Here is an 18,813-nt window from a genome sequence, read left to right on the forward strand (position 1 = left end):
TCGTCGAGTAGTTGATTCATTGCGTCGAATACCTCCTCATTCTAAAGAACTCTAGCTGTGAAGTTCAGATATTAGAAGTTTTCATTTTCCAATATTCTGAAATTTTATATTTATGACAAAAGCCACTGCTTGAACAGAATATTATGTACCCCTGGAGCACTTGATCAGAACAAGATTAAAGGGAAAATCTTGGTTTGCTATGATGATAAAGATAACGATGGAGATGAGAAAAGCCTTCCGGCCTATCAAGCTGGTGCTATTGGGATGATTTTGGTTAACGCCTACGAAGCAATAAACCAAAGCATAGCCGTAACTACCCTCTTCCCGACTTCAATTCTAGATTACCCTGATGATTTAGCTATCAAAGCCTACATCAACTCTACCAAGTAAATCAGTTATCATTTCCCCGCCTAGTTTCCTTTTGATTCTTACACATTTCCATTTATTTACTAATTCATGTATTAATGCAGCAACCCGGTGGCCTCCATGACTGATTTTGCGACAGAGTACAATATGAAGCCTTCTCCACAAATCCTCGATTTCTCATCTAGGGGACCAAATACCATTGATCAAAATATTCTCAAGGTTGCTAAGTGAGTTAATTAATTAAGCCTTCAAGATGGTAATTTTTCTTTTAGTTACTTCTTACCAGATCACTTCAACAATTTTTCCCTTTTTTTAAGCCTGATGTCGTTGCACCTGGAGTGAATATAGTTGCGGCCTTTAGTGAAGGAAAAGAATTGGATCCGCGTAAGAAACGGCCGGTTGCGTTCGTTCCTTTGTTTGGCACTTCAATGTCCTGTCCTCATGTGGCTGGTATTGTTGGTCTTCTCAAAGCTCTCCATCCTGATTGGAGTCCCGCAATGATCAGATCCGCAATTATGATCACTGGTACAGAACTTATTCATTTCATTTTAATTTAACATATTTTTCTAGCCCTCTTCAGTCTTGATTGAACTAACTACGTACATTTGTTTCACTTTCAGCAAGGGACAGACATTCGAGGGAGCGTCCAATATTGGATTACGATGGCATGCAGGCAACCCCATTTGCATATGGTGCAGGACAAGTAAGTCCAAATGATGCAATGGATCCTGGTCTAGTTTATGAATTGGGTTTTGACGATTACTTAGGCTACACATGCAACCGTGGCTACGACCAATCCAAGATAGCCAAGTTCACCGAAGGAAAGCAGTACGCGTGTCCTCAATCATTTAACATTGCAGAGTTGAACTATCCTTCAATCACACTTCCTAATCTCAATCGCACAATCACCATCACTTGAAGAGTTAGGAATGTTGCAGCAGCTGGTACATACAACTCGCAACTCAGGAAAGTGCATGGAGTCTCAGTTGTTATTGAGCCTGGCAGCTAGAACTTCACAAAACATGGTAAAGAGAAGATATTTAAAGTCACAATGACTCCCAAGGGAAATGTCAGACGGTTTTCACTGTGTGAGTAGTTCTATTACACTGAAGCTAACTTAAGGATATATGTTCATGTAATGACATTTAGACCAGCAAATCGTGAAGAAACAATTTATATTGATTTGCGTTTTTTTTCTTTGGAAGCATACGATTTTCAAGATTACCAGAAAACTAAAGAAATAAAAAGTAAACGATTGCCAATTGTAATTTTACAGACACTGCCAAAAAAACGCCATGTGTGTTTTTATTGGAAAAAGATTCTCTCCTTATTTTTTTCTCTCCAAGTCTCTTCTAAATACTCTTCTAAATAAGTAGTCAAGATTGAGTTTTAAATTTTAATATTGACAATCAAGCCAACTTTTTGATATTTTATTTACAATTAAGTTAGCTTTTTTAACTAAATTTGAGAAACAAGGAAAGACTAGGAGAGGGGGAAAAAAAACAAAGAAAGGATCCTAATCCGTTTCTATAATGTATACGAAATATGAGTTGTTTAGAATCAAATTATTTAAAAAATCTTCGTCAAATATAACTTGAGCAGTAAATTTTCAAATAATCAAATAATCACTTAATTATTTGACAATTTAATGTAATTCCTAACAGCTCATGATTCTTAGATATATTAAATCACACTTCATTTACAAAGGAAATGTAGGGGATAATGTGAAATGCCAGGCAGTATTATCCTTTGCAAGAATAGATATGGAAACTCCTTTTATAAATGCACGTAAATATTGACTATTTTTATAACTATTGGCAAGCAAATGTTGATTATCTTTATTTCATTGATAAGTAAATACGACTGTCTTATATTATTGGCATTAAATTTTGACTCCTAATTACTTTATAAAGAGACATAAGGAGTAGGAGTTTCAAGGTACCGCAGAGTTATGGAGAGAATAATTCTAGTGATGAGCTTCTTCAAGCTCAACTGCTCAACTGCGCAAACCCATGTTTGGATAATACTTTTAGCTTCATAAACTCCATGTCTCTCAAATGTGTGAAATTAATCCAAGTAGGCATACCAGACATCATCCACAACCATACAAAACCTATGACTCTCAATCAGCTTCTTGGTGCTCTACAAATTCATCCAACAAAAACCCGATGTCTCCACTTCCTAGTGTGCAGTTTAGTTCGCTCTGGCTTCTTTAATTTGCGCTAAAAAAACCAGTGAAAATGAACAAGAAGAAGTCTGTATGCTCACCACCAATGCTTCTAAACTTTTCCTCAAAGACAACCCTTTGAGCTTAACCCGTTGAACTCTGGTCAGTGCCATAGCTAAAAGGGCGTTGTCAAAATGGGATCTAGCATGGCTAGTATGAAAAGTGTTAAGCTCAAAGTGTTGTCTTTGAGGAGGAGCTTAGAAGCATTGGTGAGACCGCTTGTGGTTGATGATCTAAAAAGCGATGAAAATCTTAAATATGTTGGAGGCAATTCCCCCAACAAATACTGTTATAATAAAGGTCATAATCAAATATATTTATATATGGAAAAATTTGCGGAATGTTGGGAAAGCTTTAAAATCGTGCGTGTAGTGATTTGGGTGCTGTAAAACCAGATGAGCAACCCAAAGCACTGCCCAAGATCACAAACCAGACCAACAAGATGCTAAGACCCCAAAGAAACAAGCTTTAAGTTTTAATAAAACCTTCAACGAAAATGGCTTCAATCAGAACACACACATAACAAGAATTAGAAACAAATCACACGCAAAAGAAAGAGAAGGATTTACGTGGTTCAATTGTGCAAAGAAGCACAATCTGCATCCACGGGAGAAGCCAACAGAGCTAGATTTATTGATAATTCAAGTAACCCTTTACAGAGCAATACAAGAGCTAACTAGGATCAAGACGAAGCTTTCTCTCTATCTTAACTCTCTCTATCTTAACTCTCTCTATTACGCTCTCAGATCAGATTTTGAAACTGCTTCTTTAACCAGCTTATATAGCAGCTGATAAAGAACCCAAAAAGCACAGATTTCCGCCACCTGGACTAACAGCTTCTAACTAATTTGATTCTCCACCCCACGTGCACTTCACATGTTTCACTCAAACCTTTGACCAAAACGTCTTCAGCCTCTGCCGTTTTGAACTTAAGTGTATCACATGCTAAGCTCGTGACTGCCTGAGTATATAGAGAACGTTGTGAACGCCGTCGTTTAATATACTCAAGTTTTTCATTCACCATTTTAGTCCACAGTGCGATTTTAAAGCTTAATTTCTTAATGCTTTAAAGCCCCATGGCTTTAAAAGTTTTCCGGACTTTTCCGCACTTTAAAATTCTGGACCAAAAAACTACTAATATAGAGAAATTTTCTTTTATAAGCTTAGATTGTTGTCTTTTTATTTCTTCTTTTTTTAAAAAAATTTAAACGATCATTAATTTAAATATATTTCAAGTATTCTTGATTAATTCAGGTCTTTGGTGGCGATCACAAACAATGTATTTTAATGATTGGAATGATGAAAAATGTGTTAAGATTCTAATTGATTACTAACCATGGCAAGGTACAAAGAGTCATCAGAATAGATAATAAAATGGAAAGTAAAAAGGCAAACTACAAGTACTAAATGAAACAGATTAGGATCCAATCTTAGTCTCTCTTAGTGTTCTAAATTTAGTCAAAAACATCGGTTTGATGGTCAACATCAAAATTTAAGACTTAATCTTGACCATTCATTTTATTAGGAAAAGCTATGAGAGAAAAAAGACTAGGAGAATATCCTTGTCCATATGAAAAATGGCTCTTGGCATGTTGACGACAGCCTTAGGCAAAGGAAAAGAGCAAAATGATAAAGAATGTGCTAAACTTGTTCTTGAAGCCAGTTTTAATGACTACAAGATTACTCACATATTAGGTTTAAGATCTCTAAGCCCTTCATAGTTCAAGCAGATCATTATAGGTTAATACAATAAAAGGACTTTTATAAAAGCAATGGTAAATGTTGATGCCAAAATCTGGTCGTGTTGGTATATAGGCTACCAACTAGATCCCAATGCTAGCATTTAAAGTTGTTTGTGTGGAGAGACGGTTTTTTCCTTGATTTAAGAACCTGAGCAGAATTCAACGACTAGGAATCCAATAAGTTTGAGTAGAAATTGGCCACCATAATTCTTCCCTAGCGAACACCTGCAATCAGAAAAAAGGTCAGGGTTGCTGGAAGTTTTTCCGACATTAACTTTCCGAGGCACAAGTCAGTATGATGAATTTTCATAGGATAACCAAATATATGAATATTTGCGTAAAAAGAATCAATCAAAGTGAACCAAAAGGAGAAAAGTTAGAAGAAACTCTCCATTAAATAAGAATGGATGATGATAAGGAGGGATGATGATAAAAAAATCAAAGGGACAAAGAGAATAAAAGATAAATCTTCAAATTTCCTAAGATTGGATAGGGGTCCAAAGCATTCAAAATTCCGGAACCTTATCCTTTTGGCCTTAGGGAATTTTATAAGAGTTCAAAATTTCTCTGCTTTGGATCTCAGTAAAGTTGGTTTTTGGATAGTGCTCCTCCCTCGTCTCCTTTAAATTCTAGGATTATGAGTTTTTTGGATAGGAGTCCACATTCTTTACTCTCTAGGATCATGGAATTGTGGGTTTTGTGGATAAAACTCAATCCATGGATTTTCAGATGAGGTGCAAAAGTTATTTTGATTGGGTTTGTCCCTCGTTTCAATCGCCTCCTTGCCTACTCCTGCTCGACAGTTTTCCTCCAGGTCATTTTAAGTGGTGAGGTGAGCAGAATCAAGCTTATAAGGAAAGCTTGATTCTGTTTGCCCTATTTTATCACTCAAACAGAAGACATTTAAGTCACCTTTAATGTTGAGGGTAATGATAAGCCGAAGGGCTATGTTTTTGGAGAGCTAATTTGGTCAAATGTTTCTCACAATGTAAAGAGTCCTACTGTAGTGAAGCCACAATAAGCTGGCTTCTTCCTTGTAATGACATTTTATGCTGGTGCATACCTAAAGAGAAGAAGATATCAAACTGATTCTTGAATTTCTGAAATTCTTCTCTTTTAATAAGTATGACGAAGATTATAAATAAACTGAAAGAATCCACATAATTAAACAAAACCGAATAATGAGGGCATGACATTGAACTGCTGTACATAGCCATTTATTATGCAGAATATCATGTTTTGGTTAACACGTACGGGTCCATAATCCACACACATCATATATTTATTTTCTTTAAAACTGTTGAAAAGTCAAAAGGCCACATGCATTGCGCCATTCGATGGCCACCAAAAATTGACTATTTGGAGGAGTTGGAGCTACGTGCATGCATTTATCTATTTTGAAGAATTTAGTTGTTGAATTAATTGACAATTTGACAAAGGAACAGTGCAACCATTTTGGCTATAAATAGAGAATCAATTTTCCATTTGATAGCATCCCAAATTTTCAAAATGTGAGAACTTAGGTGATGAGCTTTATGAGGGAGTACTGCAGAGAGATTTCTCTATGAGAAAGTCCAGAGAGAGGGAGTTTCTGCAAGTGAGCTCTTATAAAGTATGGGAGAGCGTTTCCTAAGGTAGTCTATTGGATTATTTGTAGAGATGTGAGAGAATGTGTGTCTTGAAAAAAATATTTCCTTCAAGAGTGTATGAGAGTACTGGGTGTGTTTGGACATTTGAAAAGTGAAGTTTCGTTATTCAAATTTGTACTCTATTAATTGTTAGTAAAACGGTTATTCTTTCTTGTCCGTGGACGTAGGCTTTATTACCAAACCATGTAACATTCTTGTGTCCTTTATTTTTCTGTAAATATTTGGTGCATATTGGTTCTGCATTTGCACACAAGCAGTATCAGACCACAGCACATGATGCTTCCCCATCACAACAAAAACTTTGATACACTCATTGCGTTTCATATACTCATTTTTATTTTTTATATTTCAAAAAAAATCTCTCTCAAGAGAATGCATTAACTAGTGGTTCATTATTTGCAAACGAAAATTGAGACCTGAAGGTCTTTAATAATTGTTCAATATTTTGTGATTTAATCATCGGTGATAGAATAGGTGGTTTTAAGCGTCTGTGCGACTTTCAAAATGAAAAATGTGTGCGCGGATAAAATTGAAAATGAGTTGGTAAGTTTTAAGCTACTCAATATTATTGTCTAGCCACTTGCTGCTGCTTTCCATAGCTTACATCAGCTGAAGGCTGCACTCTCTTATAAGCCTCCATTACAGCTTCAGCTTCAGCCACAACAGATTGGGGGTTCTCTCGCTTGCCTTTGAACAGCCATTGGTTCCTTGCATTCCACATTGCCCAGAGAATCGCGGCAAACAAGTCTACATCAGCTTTGCTTCTCAATCTTTTCATGCCATGCAACAAGCTCAAAATATCCTGCCCAGGGGCTGCTTGAATATCATTATCAAAAAAGGATAGTCTCCAAACCTTCTTGGCTGCTTTACAATCAACTAAGGCATGACACACATCCTCTATTCCCATTTTACAACGCTGGCAGGTAGGCTCTTGGACAATCTTCCTCTTCCATAAATTCTCAGCTGAAGGAAGTAAGTTTTTGGCTGCCCTCCACATAAAAATTCTGATCTTCTGCGGCAAAGCAAGAGACCAAATGATATTCCACTCATTTTTCGAAGGCTCCGAGCTTGAAGGCATGGCTGGAAATCTAATTTTCAGAGCTGTCTGGTAACCGCTTTTGACAGTATATTGGCCACTCTTTCCATAATGCCAAATGAGTTCATCCTCCCTTGATCTTCTCGGTAGCGGAATTTGAGTTATAACATCAGCATCCATGTTATCAAAATGCCTGTAAATCAGCTCCTCATCCCAACAGTTCTCACCATTGATTAATTCAGAAACTAGAGCCTCACTAGGCATTGTTGGTTTAATCACAGGCTTGAAAGTAACAGGTTTTGGAATCCAGTTAGCCTTGTGAATATGGACATCTTGACCATTTCCAATTCTCCATCTAGAGCCCGCACAAATGATTTGTCTTCCCCACAAAATACTCCTCCAAATATATGAAGGATTAGAGCCAAGCTTCGCATTCAAAAAAATGGATGAGTGGAAGTACCGCGCTTGCAGAACCCTGGCCACCAAAGAATCGGGGCATTGCTGAATTCTCCAGCCTTGCTTCGCTAATAGAGCTTGGTTGAAGCTTGCATAATCCCGAAATCCCACGCCCCTCTTGCACTTGGCCTGACTCATTTTCTCCCATTTCGACCAGTGAATACTTCGTCGTTCCATGTTGGATCCCCACCAGAAGTTGGCCACTATTCTTTGGATATCTTCACAAATCCCCAATGGAATCTTAAACACACTCATAGCGAAGGCTGGAATGGCTTGCACAGCTGCTTTAATCAACACCTCCTTACCCCCACATGAGAAAAATTTATGCTGCCAACTTGAGATTTTGTTAAGAACTTTCAGCTTGATGTCATTGAAGAAGCCACTTCTCTTTCTCCCAACCATAGCAGGAAGGCCTAGGTAATTTTCATGCCTGGACACAATGTTGAGATGAAATATGTTTCCAATTGCAGTAGCTTGTGCTTGCTGGACATTGCCACTAAGAAAGAAAGAGGATTTCTCGAAGTTAAAAATTTGCCCAGATGCCATAGAGTAACAGTCCAAGATCATCTTCAGCTTTGTGCAATCGGCAACTGAAGCTCTGCAAAAAACAAGACTGTCATCCGCAAATAATAGATGCGAGATCTTCAACTCTTTTCCAAATGACAATCCATGAATAAGTCTTTGCTGCTCAGCTTGCTGCAACAGGGAGGAAAATGCCTCTGCACAAGTAATAAACAAATACGGGGAGAGGGGACAGCCTTGCCTTAACCCTCTTTGAGGTTTGATAAAGCCCCTAACCGATCCATTAATGATAACCGAAAAGGATACTGAACTAATACACCTCATTATTAGACTAATCCATTGATGGGAAAAGCCTAGGCGTTTCATAATTTGCTCAAGAAAGCTCCACTCCAATCTGTCATATGCTTTGCTCACATCAAGCTTTAATGCCACCAAACCCTTTCTTTTGCTCTTACAATGTCTTATTTTGTGAAGACATTCATAACCAACTATAATGTTGTCAGTTATCAGCCTATGAGGGATAAACGCACTTTGCGTTGGGGAGATGATTTTGTGCAAAATTTGTTTAAACCTATTAGCAATTGATTTAGCAACAATCCTATAGATAACATTACACAAGCTTATAGGCCTAAACTCTGTGACTTTTCTAGGCTTCCTAACTTTTGGAATCAATGCAATATATGTATGGTTGATAGGAGTTACCGAGCCTTGTGAATTAAGTATGTGCAGGCAAGTAGCTAGGACTCCATCTTTGACCATTTGCCAATGCTTTTGGTAAAAGATTGCAGGCAATCCATCCGGACCCGGAGCCTTGGTTGGGCACATTTGGCTCAGAGCATCCATCACTTCCTCAGCTGAAAAAGGTTTCTCTAACATCTCATTCATATCTTTCGATACTCTCGAGGTCATGCCTTCCATTGCTGCTGAGATTTGCTCTTGACTTGGTTGAGTTGTTGCGAACAGATTGTTGAAATAGCTGCAAAATTCCTGCTCTATCTCCTTTGGTTTCTCAGTCCATCTTCCCGAGGTGTCCTCTATCCCCCATATTCTGTTTTTCTTCTTCCTCGCCGACGCCTTGTTGTGAAAAAACTTTGTATTCTTGCACCTTCCTTTAGCCAATCCGCTCTTGAGCGCTGCTTCCCCCTCAAGAAGGTTTTGTTAAGATCAACACTGATGCCGCTACCAACTCAGAAAAGAATCTTGCTGGGTTGGGGGCTGTGATTAGAGATGAAACGGGGCAAGTGACAGCAGCTGCGATCAAGGTTTCAAAATTCCATGGCAGTATAGCTTATGCTGAGGCAGAAGCTATGGAATGGGGCTTGCAGGTGGCAAGAGATGCGCAGGTGAAAAAGGTCATTTTGGAGTCAAATTCGCAAGAAGTAGTTAATTTAGTAAACAACAGACAGGGCAGCAGATCCGAGGTCTATTGGGTAGTGTTGGAAATTCAAAAATTGAAAGAAAGCTTCGATCATGTTAGTTGTGTGTATACACATAGATCTTGCAATGCCATTGCCCATTCTCTAGCTAAATTAGCATTAGAGAAATGTGAAACTGTTGTATGGAAGGATTCATACCCTCTACAAATCATGTATCTATTATCTCCTCTGAATTAATAGAAGTTTCTTTTCAAAAAAAAAATATATATATATATATATATTATTGTCTAGCAGGGGCGCGCGGGTGGCTTTTAAGTTATAATTATAAGTCGTTTAATAAACAATTGTAAACTGTTCATGTAATTTTAGCGTACAATTATTTGATGAAAAACCTATATTAATTTACAATGATACAATAATGCTATGTTTACTTAGTTAGGATACTTGATTTGTATCTCAACTGATATAGCAAATAATGTGTCACTATTTTATTGAATTAAGTGATATTTAATTATTAAGTCTATTAGTGACACATTAGTTAGGATATCCGAATAGAGTAAGCAAAGAATGACTCGTTAATTTATCAATATTTGTATTGTCTCTAATGTAATATTAGAAAAAAATATCTTTCCAAAAAATATAAACTAAAAGTTAAATTTGCTAAACATATTTATCATTTATCAACTTTTATTTTCAACATAATTATGGCTTTTAAACAGTAGCACTGCAAACTAAAACACCGAATGGAACCTCAATCTCTGTTGCTGGCTGCAATGTGAAAGATCGCATTCTGTTTGAGAAAGAACAATTTTGTTATGAAGTATTATGATATATTGTTGTTGAATCAAAACTTGTGGTGTGAGTTCTATGTACAGAAATAAATAAATTTTGTTATAAAATTGAGAACATTTTAGAGTTACTTTTAGTTGCGACTCATTTCTTCTAGCTGTCGTCCGATATTTTAGACCTCGTTTTTTGTGGTGTGTCTCAACTCCCGACTCTTATTTGGATGTTATAACCTGGCTCAAAAATAGGCAAAATTAGTATAATATATATAACCTGGGGGAAGCAAATGGCTTATGAAAATCTCTACGGAGAAAAAGAAAAATTAAACATTTTAAAGGAGAGACAATGAGGGTTTCAAATTTCTGCTTTCTGCTGCTACAATTCTCCCTTTTCTTTGGCTTTCACACACCGGCACTTGCCGCCAAACAGGCAAGCATTTTTTTTTTCTTTTTGAATCTCTAGCTTTTACATTAATTCAGGTGCAGCGTCATTAATTTAATATTGAATTTCATTTTTCATGAATCCCGCAGTCGTATATTGTGTATTTAGGAGCACATTCACATGGTCCAAATCCTACATTGGCTGATCTTGATCGGGCAGAAAATTATCACCACGAATTTCTAGGATCAATCATAGGAAGGTAATTAAATTAAAGGGCTAGCTTTAATTTGAAACTGTTCTTTTAATTATTTTCATATTTGCTCCTTAATTATCGTTATTAACTATTTTTATTTTAACTATTTTTAATTGACTCAGCCGTGATGAGGCAAGAGAATTGATCTCTTCCTCCTATAGGCGACATATCAATGGCTTTGCTGCAGACCTTGAAGAGGAACATGCACAACAACTTGCAAGTAAGCAACTCAAGTTTTTTCTTACGAGCATTTTTCATTATGAGGGAACTATGTTGTCGCCTAGGAGTCTGGACCCGCACCACCAGACACCCCCCCCCCCTCCCTTCCCCCCCAAAACAAAAAAAAGGGTAATGCTCGTAATGAAATTTAGGCTTCCAAAAAAAAGTTTATATATTAACCCCTTTAGTTAATAGATTCTGTATTCTGAGCTGCTCAAGTTTCTTGTTTATTCATTTTAGCTCTTGCTGTTGCTCAACCAAAAACCCGAGTTCCTCTTCTGCTTGCCCATTAATGGATATGGTTAATGAGTCTATGAGACTATGACTATATATATATATTTCTTTTGTTCAAGCAGATCACCCAGAAGTTGTATCAGTTTTCTTGAATAAACCTACAAAAAAGCTCACAACGGGGGCGTGGAATTTTCTTGGACTAGAGAAAGATAATGTAATTCCTTCAAACTCAACATGGGAGAAAGCAAGGTTTGGTGAAGATGTAATTATTGGAGGTATCGATTCAGGTAATCAAGTTTCTAGCTTATCCCTTCAATTTTTCATATGACTTCGATCAATTTTACTTTTACACAATAATTAATGCTTTGGTTCTCGGTATACTTTATTTGCTGAGTGCATGTCTAATTAAGCACAACATTTTTGGCGAATGATATGCAAATCTACCTATTTTTGTTTAATTTTAGTTATTAAAATGTTTGGCATATTATGATTTTATATTTCTTTAAAATTATATTGGAAGGGATTTGCCCGGAATCAGAGAGCTTTAGCGATGAAGAGATGGGTCCTATTCCTTCAAAGTGGCGTGGAACCTGTCAGAACGACGACCACTATGGAGTCGAATGCAATAGGTCATTACTTGTTACAATTTCTCCCACTTTCTTAAAATGAAATTAGATTAAGTTTACCAAAAGATTTGGATAATTTTAAAAAACACATTATTGGTGGAACAAATCTAACATCCTGTTTGTATTAACTTTTAAGATATTTTACTAAAGTATTTAATAAACATTAGTTGCTGTGACTTGAAAGGTAAGACAATTTGATCCACCACTTTGATGAAAACCTATTATATCTTTACTATTTTTAAAAAATTATTATTTAAAAATCATATTTACTACACGCTATTAACTTTTATTTCATTTTATTTTTCACAACAATTATAATTTTTAAGTTATAGCATCTCAATACTGAACACAACCTAAAGCTATGACAAAATCTTTACACTAAACACTTCAACTCTTTCATTTCACTATTAAGTTAAGATCATGTCAAAGTGCATCCATTCCAAATGGGTCCTAAATGATCTAGATTCTTCGTTTTATTCCTTTTTCTTTTTAATTATTCCAATGGAAGAAAGTTTGGCTATGCTCCAGGGGTATCTTTTGCTTTTCATTCACTTTTGCTATGTATACGAATATTTTCATGACTGGTTAAGTATAAACGTGAAAAAGACTGAACGAAAGAGGAGCAATAATACTTTTGGAGCGATGTCTTTTATCATGTTATGGTACACTTAATTTGGTTTATCGCTGTCAGGAAGCTGATAGGAATAAGGCATTACAACAAAGGTCTCATTTCAGCTGCAACCAAAAGAAACCCGGCATTTGATATACCTCCAAAATTAAAAACCGGTCGAGACCTGGATGGCCATGGCACCCACACTTTATCAGCAGCCGCTGGTAACTTTGTTCAATATGTCGGTGCTTTTTGCAATCACAGGTATGGAACGGCAAAAGGAGGATCCCCTAGAGCCCGTGTAGCTTCTTATAAAGTATGCTGGTACAGTGAAGACGACCACAATGCTGCACATGGAAATGATTGCATGGAGCAAGATACCATTGAAGCCTTTGATGATGCAATACACGATGGTGTTGACATAATAACCGTATCACTCGGGTACGACAATATTGCTGATTTTTTATCCGATGGGGTCGTAATCGGCGCCTTTCATGCGACTATGAATGGCGTTCTTACTGTTGCAGCCTCAGGCAATGGAGGACCGGAGCCACAAACAATTAATAACATGGCACCATGGATGTTGACCGTTGGTGCTAGCACTATGGATAGAGAGTTTGCTGGTTATATTACCCTTGGCAACAACAAGCGCCTTAGGGTATTACTTGAATTTCTTCTAAAAGATAATAAATCTACAAAATACATGTTCATCACACTTATTGATCGTTAATCAACTTTGCCAGGGAGCAAGCCTTTCTGTAGACATGCCACGAAAATCCTATCCATTGATCTCTGGAGAAGACGCCAGGATGGCAAATGCAACTGATAAAGATGCGTGAGTACCGTGCACCTGGAGTAATGATATAGAGTCATGTTCAGATGCAAAAGCGGAATTTTATAAAAGTTCGCTTGGGCGTCCGGATCTAAGCATTTTGCATTATATTAAATAAAAGAAAAAAGAAAGAAAAATGTAATTAATTATGTTCTTAATAATCTTTAACTTGTGCAGTAGATCATGCAAGCCTGGAACACTTGATCGGAAGAAGGTTCAAGGACGCATATTGGTATGCCTTCATGAAGAAAAGGGCTACGAGGCTGCTAAAAAAGGTGCTGTTGCGATGATTACTGGGGCAAGTGGGACATTCTCAGCTAGTTATGGCTTCCTTCCTGTTACAAAATTGAAAATCAAGGATTTTGAAGCGGTATTGGACTATATTAAATCTACAAAGTAAGCTATATTTTATTAATTTCGTATTTGCTTACAAATAGTGTTTGTTCTTGGAAAGTTTAATTTTACAAGCAGCGATTGATCATGATCGTATTGTTTACAAATTTAATCAAACAGAGACGCGAAGGCATTCATGACCGATGCTCAGACAGAATTCGCTATAGAGCCGTCACCAGCAGTGGCTTCCTTTTCATCTAGGGGACCCAACAGGATCGATCCATCCATTATCAAGGTTAATTTACAAAAGGAATCAAAAATTTATATTCTTTTGGCTTCTCATTATATTTACTACTTCAAAACATAATTCTGAAAAATTCTAATTTTCCATTTCAGCCTGATGTGATTGCACCAGGAGTTAACATAGTTGCAGCCTACACATCAGAAAGAGGACCGACTGGCTATGCTCGTGATAATCGCCGTTTTGCCTTCACTGCAATGGATGGCACTTCAATGTCAACTCCCATTGTTGCTGGTATTGCTGGCCTTATCAAAACTGTCCATCCTGATTGGAGCCCTGCAGCAATTAAATCTGCAATCATGACCACAGGTATCTATTAATTTCTTTTTTCAGCATAAATCGTGTTTATGTATTATACAATTGATTGCGTGCACTACATTAATTAATGAATTTGTTTCATTTGCAGCTAGAGCGACAGATGCAAATAACAAACCAATTTCGGAATTCAATGGCAAAGAGGCAACGGCATTTGCATATGGTTCAGGGCATGTGGATCCGAACAGTGCATTGGATCCTGGCCTCGTTTATGATTTGACTTTGGATGATTACTTGGGCTATCTCTGTAACCGTGGTTACAAAGAAGACGTTGTGAAGAAATTTGTGGTAGATCCTGCTAAGCACCCCTGCCCCAAGTCATTCGAGCTGGCAAACTTCAACTATCCGTCAATTGCAATTCCTGAACTTGCAGGCTCGGTCACTGTGACACGAAAACTTAAGAATGTTGGTACACCGGGCACGTACAAGGCACAAGTCAAGGAAATACCCGGAATCTCTACTGATGTTGAGCCTGGCAGCTTGACCTTCACCCATGTCAACGAAGAGAAGACATTTAAGATCACATTTACTCTTGCACAAAACGCAAAGCCTAATGCGACCAATGATTATGTTTTTGGAGAATTGATATGGTCAGATGGTACTCACCGTGTAAGAAGTCCTATTGCATTGAAGCAGAAGAGTAAATAGAATGATGCGTCGAGCTTGTAATGACTAATGACACTTAATTAGGCGAGCAAATTGAAATGAAAGATTCGTATAATTTTTATTTTTTTTTAAGTTAGCATGCATCCTACCTTCTTCCACCTCAAATTAAACATCATTTTTTTTTTTGGGTTAATTTGACACCTTAATCTGCTACTTTTATCAAAATTGTCCAATGATCACTGGATTATCTTTTGAGGACTTATGTTCTTTTTCTTGAATTTTATATAGTCACCAGAATAGTATGCTAATAGGAAAGTATAATGAGCCTTATCCTTTATTAATGAAGAATTATTGTCAATCTTAAAAAAAAAAAATAATAATTTTGGCTAGACTTTTCTTTAAAAAAATAAATAAACAAAAAAAACGTTGAGAGAGAGGAAGAGAGATAGCTTGGAAAGTGAAGAGAGAAGATAGGAAAGAGAGGAGAAAATGTGCTTAGGACAGAAAATTCATTAACTTAGTATTACTACATATCTATGTTATCAACCCAATTTAGGGCCAGTTTGGGAATGCTGTAGCTTTTAAAATAATTGATGTTAGCTGTGCTGTAGAAATAATCAGCTGTGAAAAGAATCAGTTAAGTGTTTGGTAGATTTTGTTTTAAGAAGTACTGTGAGTTTTGAAAGCAATTATGGACGTTTGGTAAATTTTATTGTTAAACTGTTAAGAGAAAATAAAATAACTAAAATATACATAATATAAGATAAAATTTATTTATACATATAAAAACATGTACATATAATATTTTTAATTGTGTATTATAATAATTTTTATTAAAAATAAAATTTATAATATATTGATTTTACTTTTTTATTTTTTATCTTAAAACAATTGATAATTAAATTAATAATATAGTGAAACAAATTTAATAATAATTCGACCAACAAATTGATAGTAATAAATTTATATTGATGAATTATAATACAAATTTATTAAAATATTTATTTTGTTTCCAATTTGAATAAGGATAATTTTGGGTTTAGGTAATAATTTTAAGGATAATTATGAAATTGTATTAAATGATAAAATTGATTCTCAAAATCAGAATCTAAAAGCTACTCCTTCACTGCTTTTCAAAATCAGCTGTAGGATGGGCTGATTTTGACAAAAGTGATTTTGATTTTTTTTTACCAAATACTAAAATTAACTTTTAGATTTTCAAAATCACTTTTAAACCACCTAAATCAATCCCAAACGGGCCCTTAATCTTGAGTATCATAGATAAACCACATTCAAAAACTGAAAATTTGTGTATAAACAATAAACTTCTGTAGAGTTGAGGGACCACGGATCTTTCCGGACCCATGTATAGAATTTTAATTTTTTAAGTATGTATTAATTAAAAAAAGTTCATATGGAATTTTAAGTATTTTTTATAAATAAGTCTTGAGGGAGCCATGCATAGACGTCCAAATAATTTGATAAAGATTGTTTGGCACTAAAAATAAAGTGAATAAGAAAGCAGCAGAGAAAATGTTTAGATCCGAGGAATCATTTTCATTTAAACAGAAACGAGGAACGAGCTGAGTATTTATACCAAGCTAACAATCTTTTTTTACCTCGAGGTAACAATTAATCTATATTGCTGGAATATATAATTTATATTTGAATTGATTTATAAAGTGACATGTCATTTTTTGTTAATTGTAAAATCAATACATATTGATATTGATGGATAATAAATTCGAAATGTACATGTGCCAACAATAAAACATTGCATGTCAATTTCTTTTGTACTATTAGAATTTCAGTAGCATTATTCTTTGGTTACATAGGTTTAATGTCCTTGATCAGAAGTGACCTCTTCAGTTTTTTTCTTTTTCTTTTTTTGAAAAGCACTTTGTGTTACTTCCTCGTAAAGACCATTTTTTTTTTCTTCTGAATTATTTCTTCCTCCTACACGTGATACATTAATGGCTTTGCTGCAGACCTCGAGGAAGAACATGCACAACAGCTAGCAAGTAATTAAGCAATTGATTCTCTCTTCTTCTTTTGTTCGATTTTTGAAAATGTTAATTATTTTTGGTTTTCGAATCAGAACACCCGGATGTTGTATCAGTTTTCTTGAATAAACCTAGAGCAACGCAAACAACACGATCATGGAGCTTTCTTGGGTTAGACCGTTAGAGAAAGATAACGTGATTCCTTTAGATTCAGCTTGGAAGAAGGGGAGATTTGGTGAAGACGTTATTATCGGGGGCATTGACTCAGGTTATTCAGGTTATGACGACCGAATTTTCCACCGCTAGAGACATGGACGGCCATCGCTCACACAGTTTATCAACCGCCGCTGGTAACTTCGTCTCAGATGTAAGTGGGCGGCTGGTTATAAAGTTTGCTGGCCGGGCGAAAACGGAAGAGCTACGTGCTGTGATGAAGACATGATACATGCCTTTGCGGACGCAATACACGACGGTGTTGATATAATAACAATGCGATATATGTTGAGGAACCTAAAGAGTACTTTGACAATGGCATTGTAATTGGTTCGTTTCATGCTATGGTGCATGGGATTCTTACCGTTGTATGCGCCGGCATTGAAGGACCAGATCGGGGAACAGTAGATAATCTTGCCCCGTGGTTGCTCACCGTGGGTGTGGATAGAGAGAGTTCACTAGTTATGTTACACTTGGAAACAATAAGCAACTCCAGCGAGCAAGCCTTACGCCTAAAGGCGCGGTATCTCAAAATTTTTATGAACTGGTCAGCGGAGAAGATGCCAGACTCGCCAATGCAACTGCTGAAGATGCGTGAGTACCCATACTACTTTATTGAGCTGTAAATTCTGAAGCTTTGTTATTCTTTGCAATCCAATACTGCTAATGCTTGTATTAATGGCACAGTTAACCATGCAAACCTAGGCTTTGTTATCCTGTATATATCATCAGATAATAATTAAATTTTTTTAATATTATTGCTTGTTTCATCAGATAATTATTGAATTTGTTTTAATGTCATTGTTTGTTTCAGCCTAATGTGATTGCAACGGGAGTTAGGGTAATCGCAGCCTATTCTTAAACCATAGGCCCAGGCAATCATCGAGGTGATACTCGCCGGATTCCTTACAACACAGACCAAGGTACTTCCATGGCATCCCCCCACGTAGCCGGTGCTGCTGGCCTTATCAAAACCCTTCATCCAGATTGGGGTCCGGCGGCCATTCGGTCCGCAATCATGACAACAGGTATATAGTTATTCTAATGGTGCTCAGGTCCAGTCATTCAGATTTTCGAACTAGAATTAAAGTTACACGGCATTGTACAACTCTGATTATAGTTGGAAAATCTGAATGTCCAGACTTGAATGTGACTCATATTTATTCTTTTGGACATAAATCAATGTCTTGCTCTTGACTGAACGATTATTTCCTTCGCAGCAACTCCAAGAGATACGAGAAACAGTCCAATTTTGGAATTCAATGGGACCAAGGCAACCCCATTAGAATATGGTTCAGGGCCTCTAAGTCCTAACAGTGCAATGGATCCTGGCCCGGTCTATGAATTGAGTTTGTATGATTACTCGGGGTACCTTTCCAACCGTCACTGCAGGGAAAGCATGGTAGAGAGATTCGTAAATCCAGAAAGTACCCAGAAAGTACCCGTGCCCGAAATCATTTGACATGGCCGGCTTCAACTGCCCTTCAATTGCTATTCCTGACTTCAATGGTTCGGTCACCGTATCTCAAAGAGTTAAGAATGTTAGGTACACCATCCAGCACATACAATGTACAAGTTACAGACATACCTGGAATCTCAACTGCCGTTGAGTCAAACAGCTTGACATTCACGAAATATGGTGAAGAGAGGACATTTAAAGTCACGTTTACTTGTAAGGAGAATGTGAAGCCCAAGGACTATGTATTTGGAGAATTGACATGATCAGG

At 36.6% G+C, this 18,813-nt stretch overlaps 2 protein-coding genes across 2 annotated transcripts; both read left to right on the top strand.

The window, feature by feature from the left end:
* The first annotated feature begins 8,454 nt into the window (after window positions 1–8,454).
* LOC18054720 (subtilisin-like protease SBT5.3) lies at window positions 8,455–14,954 on the top strand. Its single transcript, XM_024177901.1, has 14 exons — window positions 8,455–8,550; window positions 8,787–8,861; window positions 8,962–9,025; window positions 9,151–9,341; window positions 10,691–10,800; window positions 10,917–11,014; window positions 11,370–11,534; window positions 11,768–11,876; window positions 12,565–13,141; window positions 13,227–13,318; window positions 13,493–13,711; window positions 13,829–13,943; window positions 14,045–14,258; window positions 14,356–14,954. The coding sequence occupies exons 1-14, from the start codon at window positions 8,455–8,457 to the stop codon at window positions 14,910–14,912; spliced, it is 2,682 nt and encodes an 893-aa protein (XP_024033669.1). The 3' UTR covers window positions 14,913–14,954.
* Window positions 14,955–17,984: 3,030 nt separating this feature from the next.
* LOC18054721 (subtilisin-like protease SBT5.4) lies at window positions 17,985–18,548 on the top strand. The gene is made up of 2 exons (XM_024177902.1): window positions 17,985–18,114; window positions 18,307–18,548. The coding sequence occupies exons 1-2, from the start codon at window positions 18,018–18,020 to the stop codon at window positions 18,546–18,548; spliced, it is 339 nt and encodes a 112-aa protein (XP_024033670.1). The 5' UTR covers window positions 17,985–18,017.
* Window positions 18,549–18,813: the final 265 nt, after the last annotated feature.

The sequence above is a fragment of the Citrus clementina genome, unplaced genomic scaffold, assembly GCF_000493195.1.
Source record: "Citrus clementina cultivar Clemenules unplaced genomic scaffold, Citrus_clementina_v1.0 scaffold_1, whole genome shotgun sequence".
Lineage (NCBI taxonomy): Eukaryota > Viridiplantae > Streptophyta > Magnoliopsida > Sapindales > Rutaceae > Citrus > Citrus x clementina.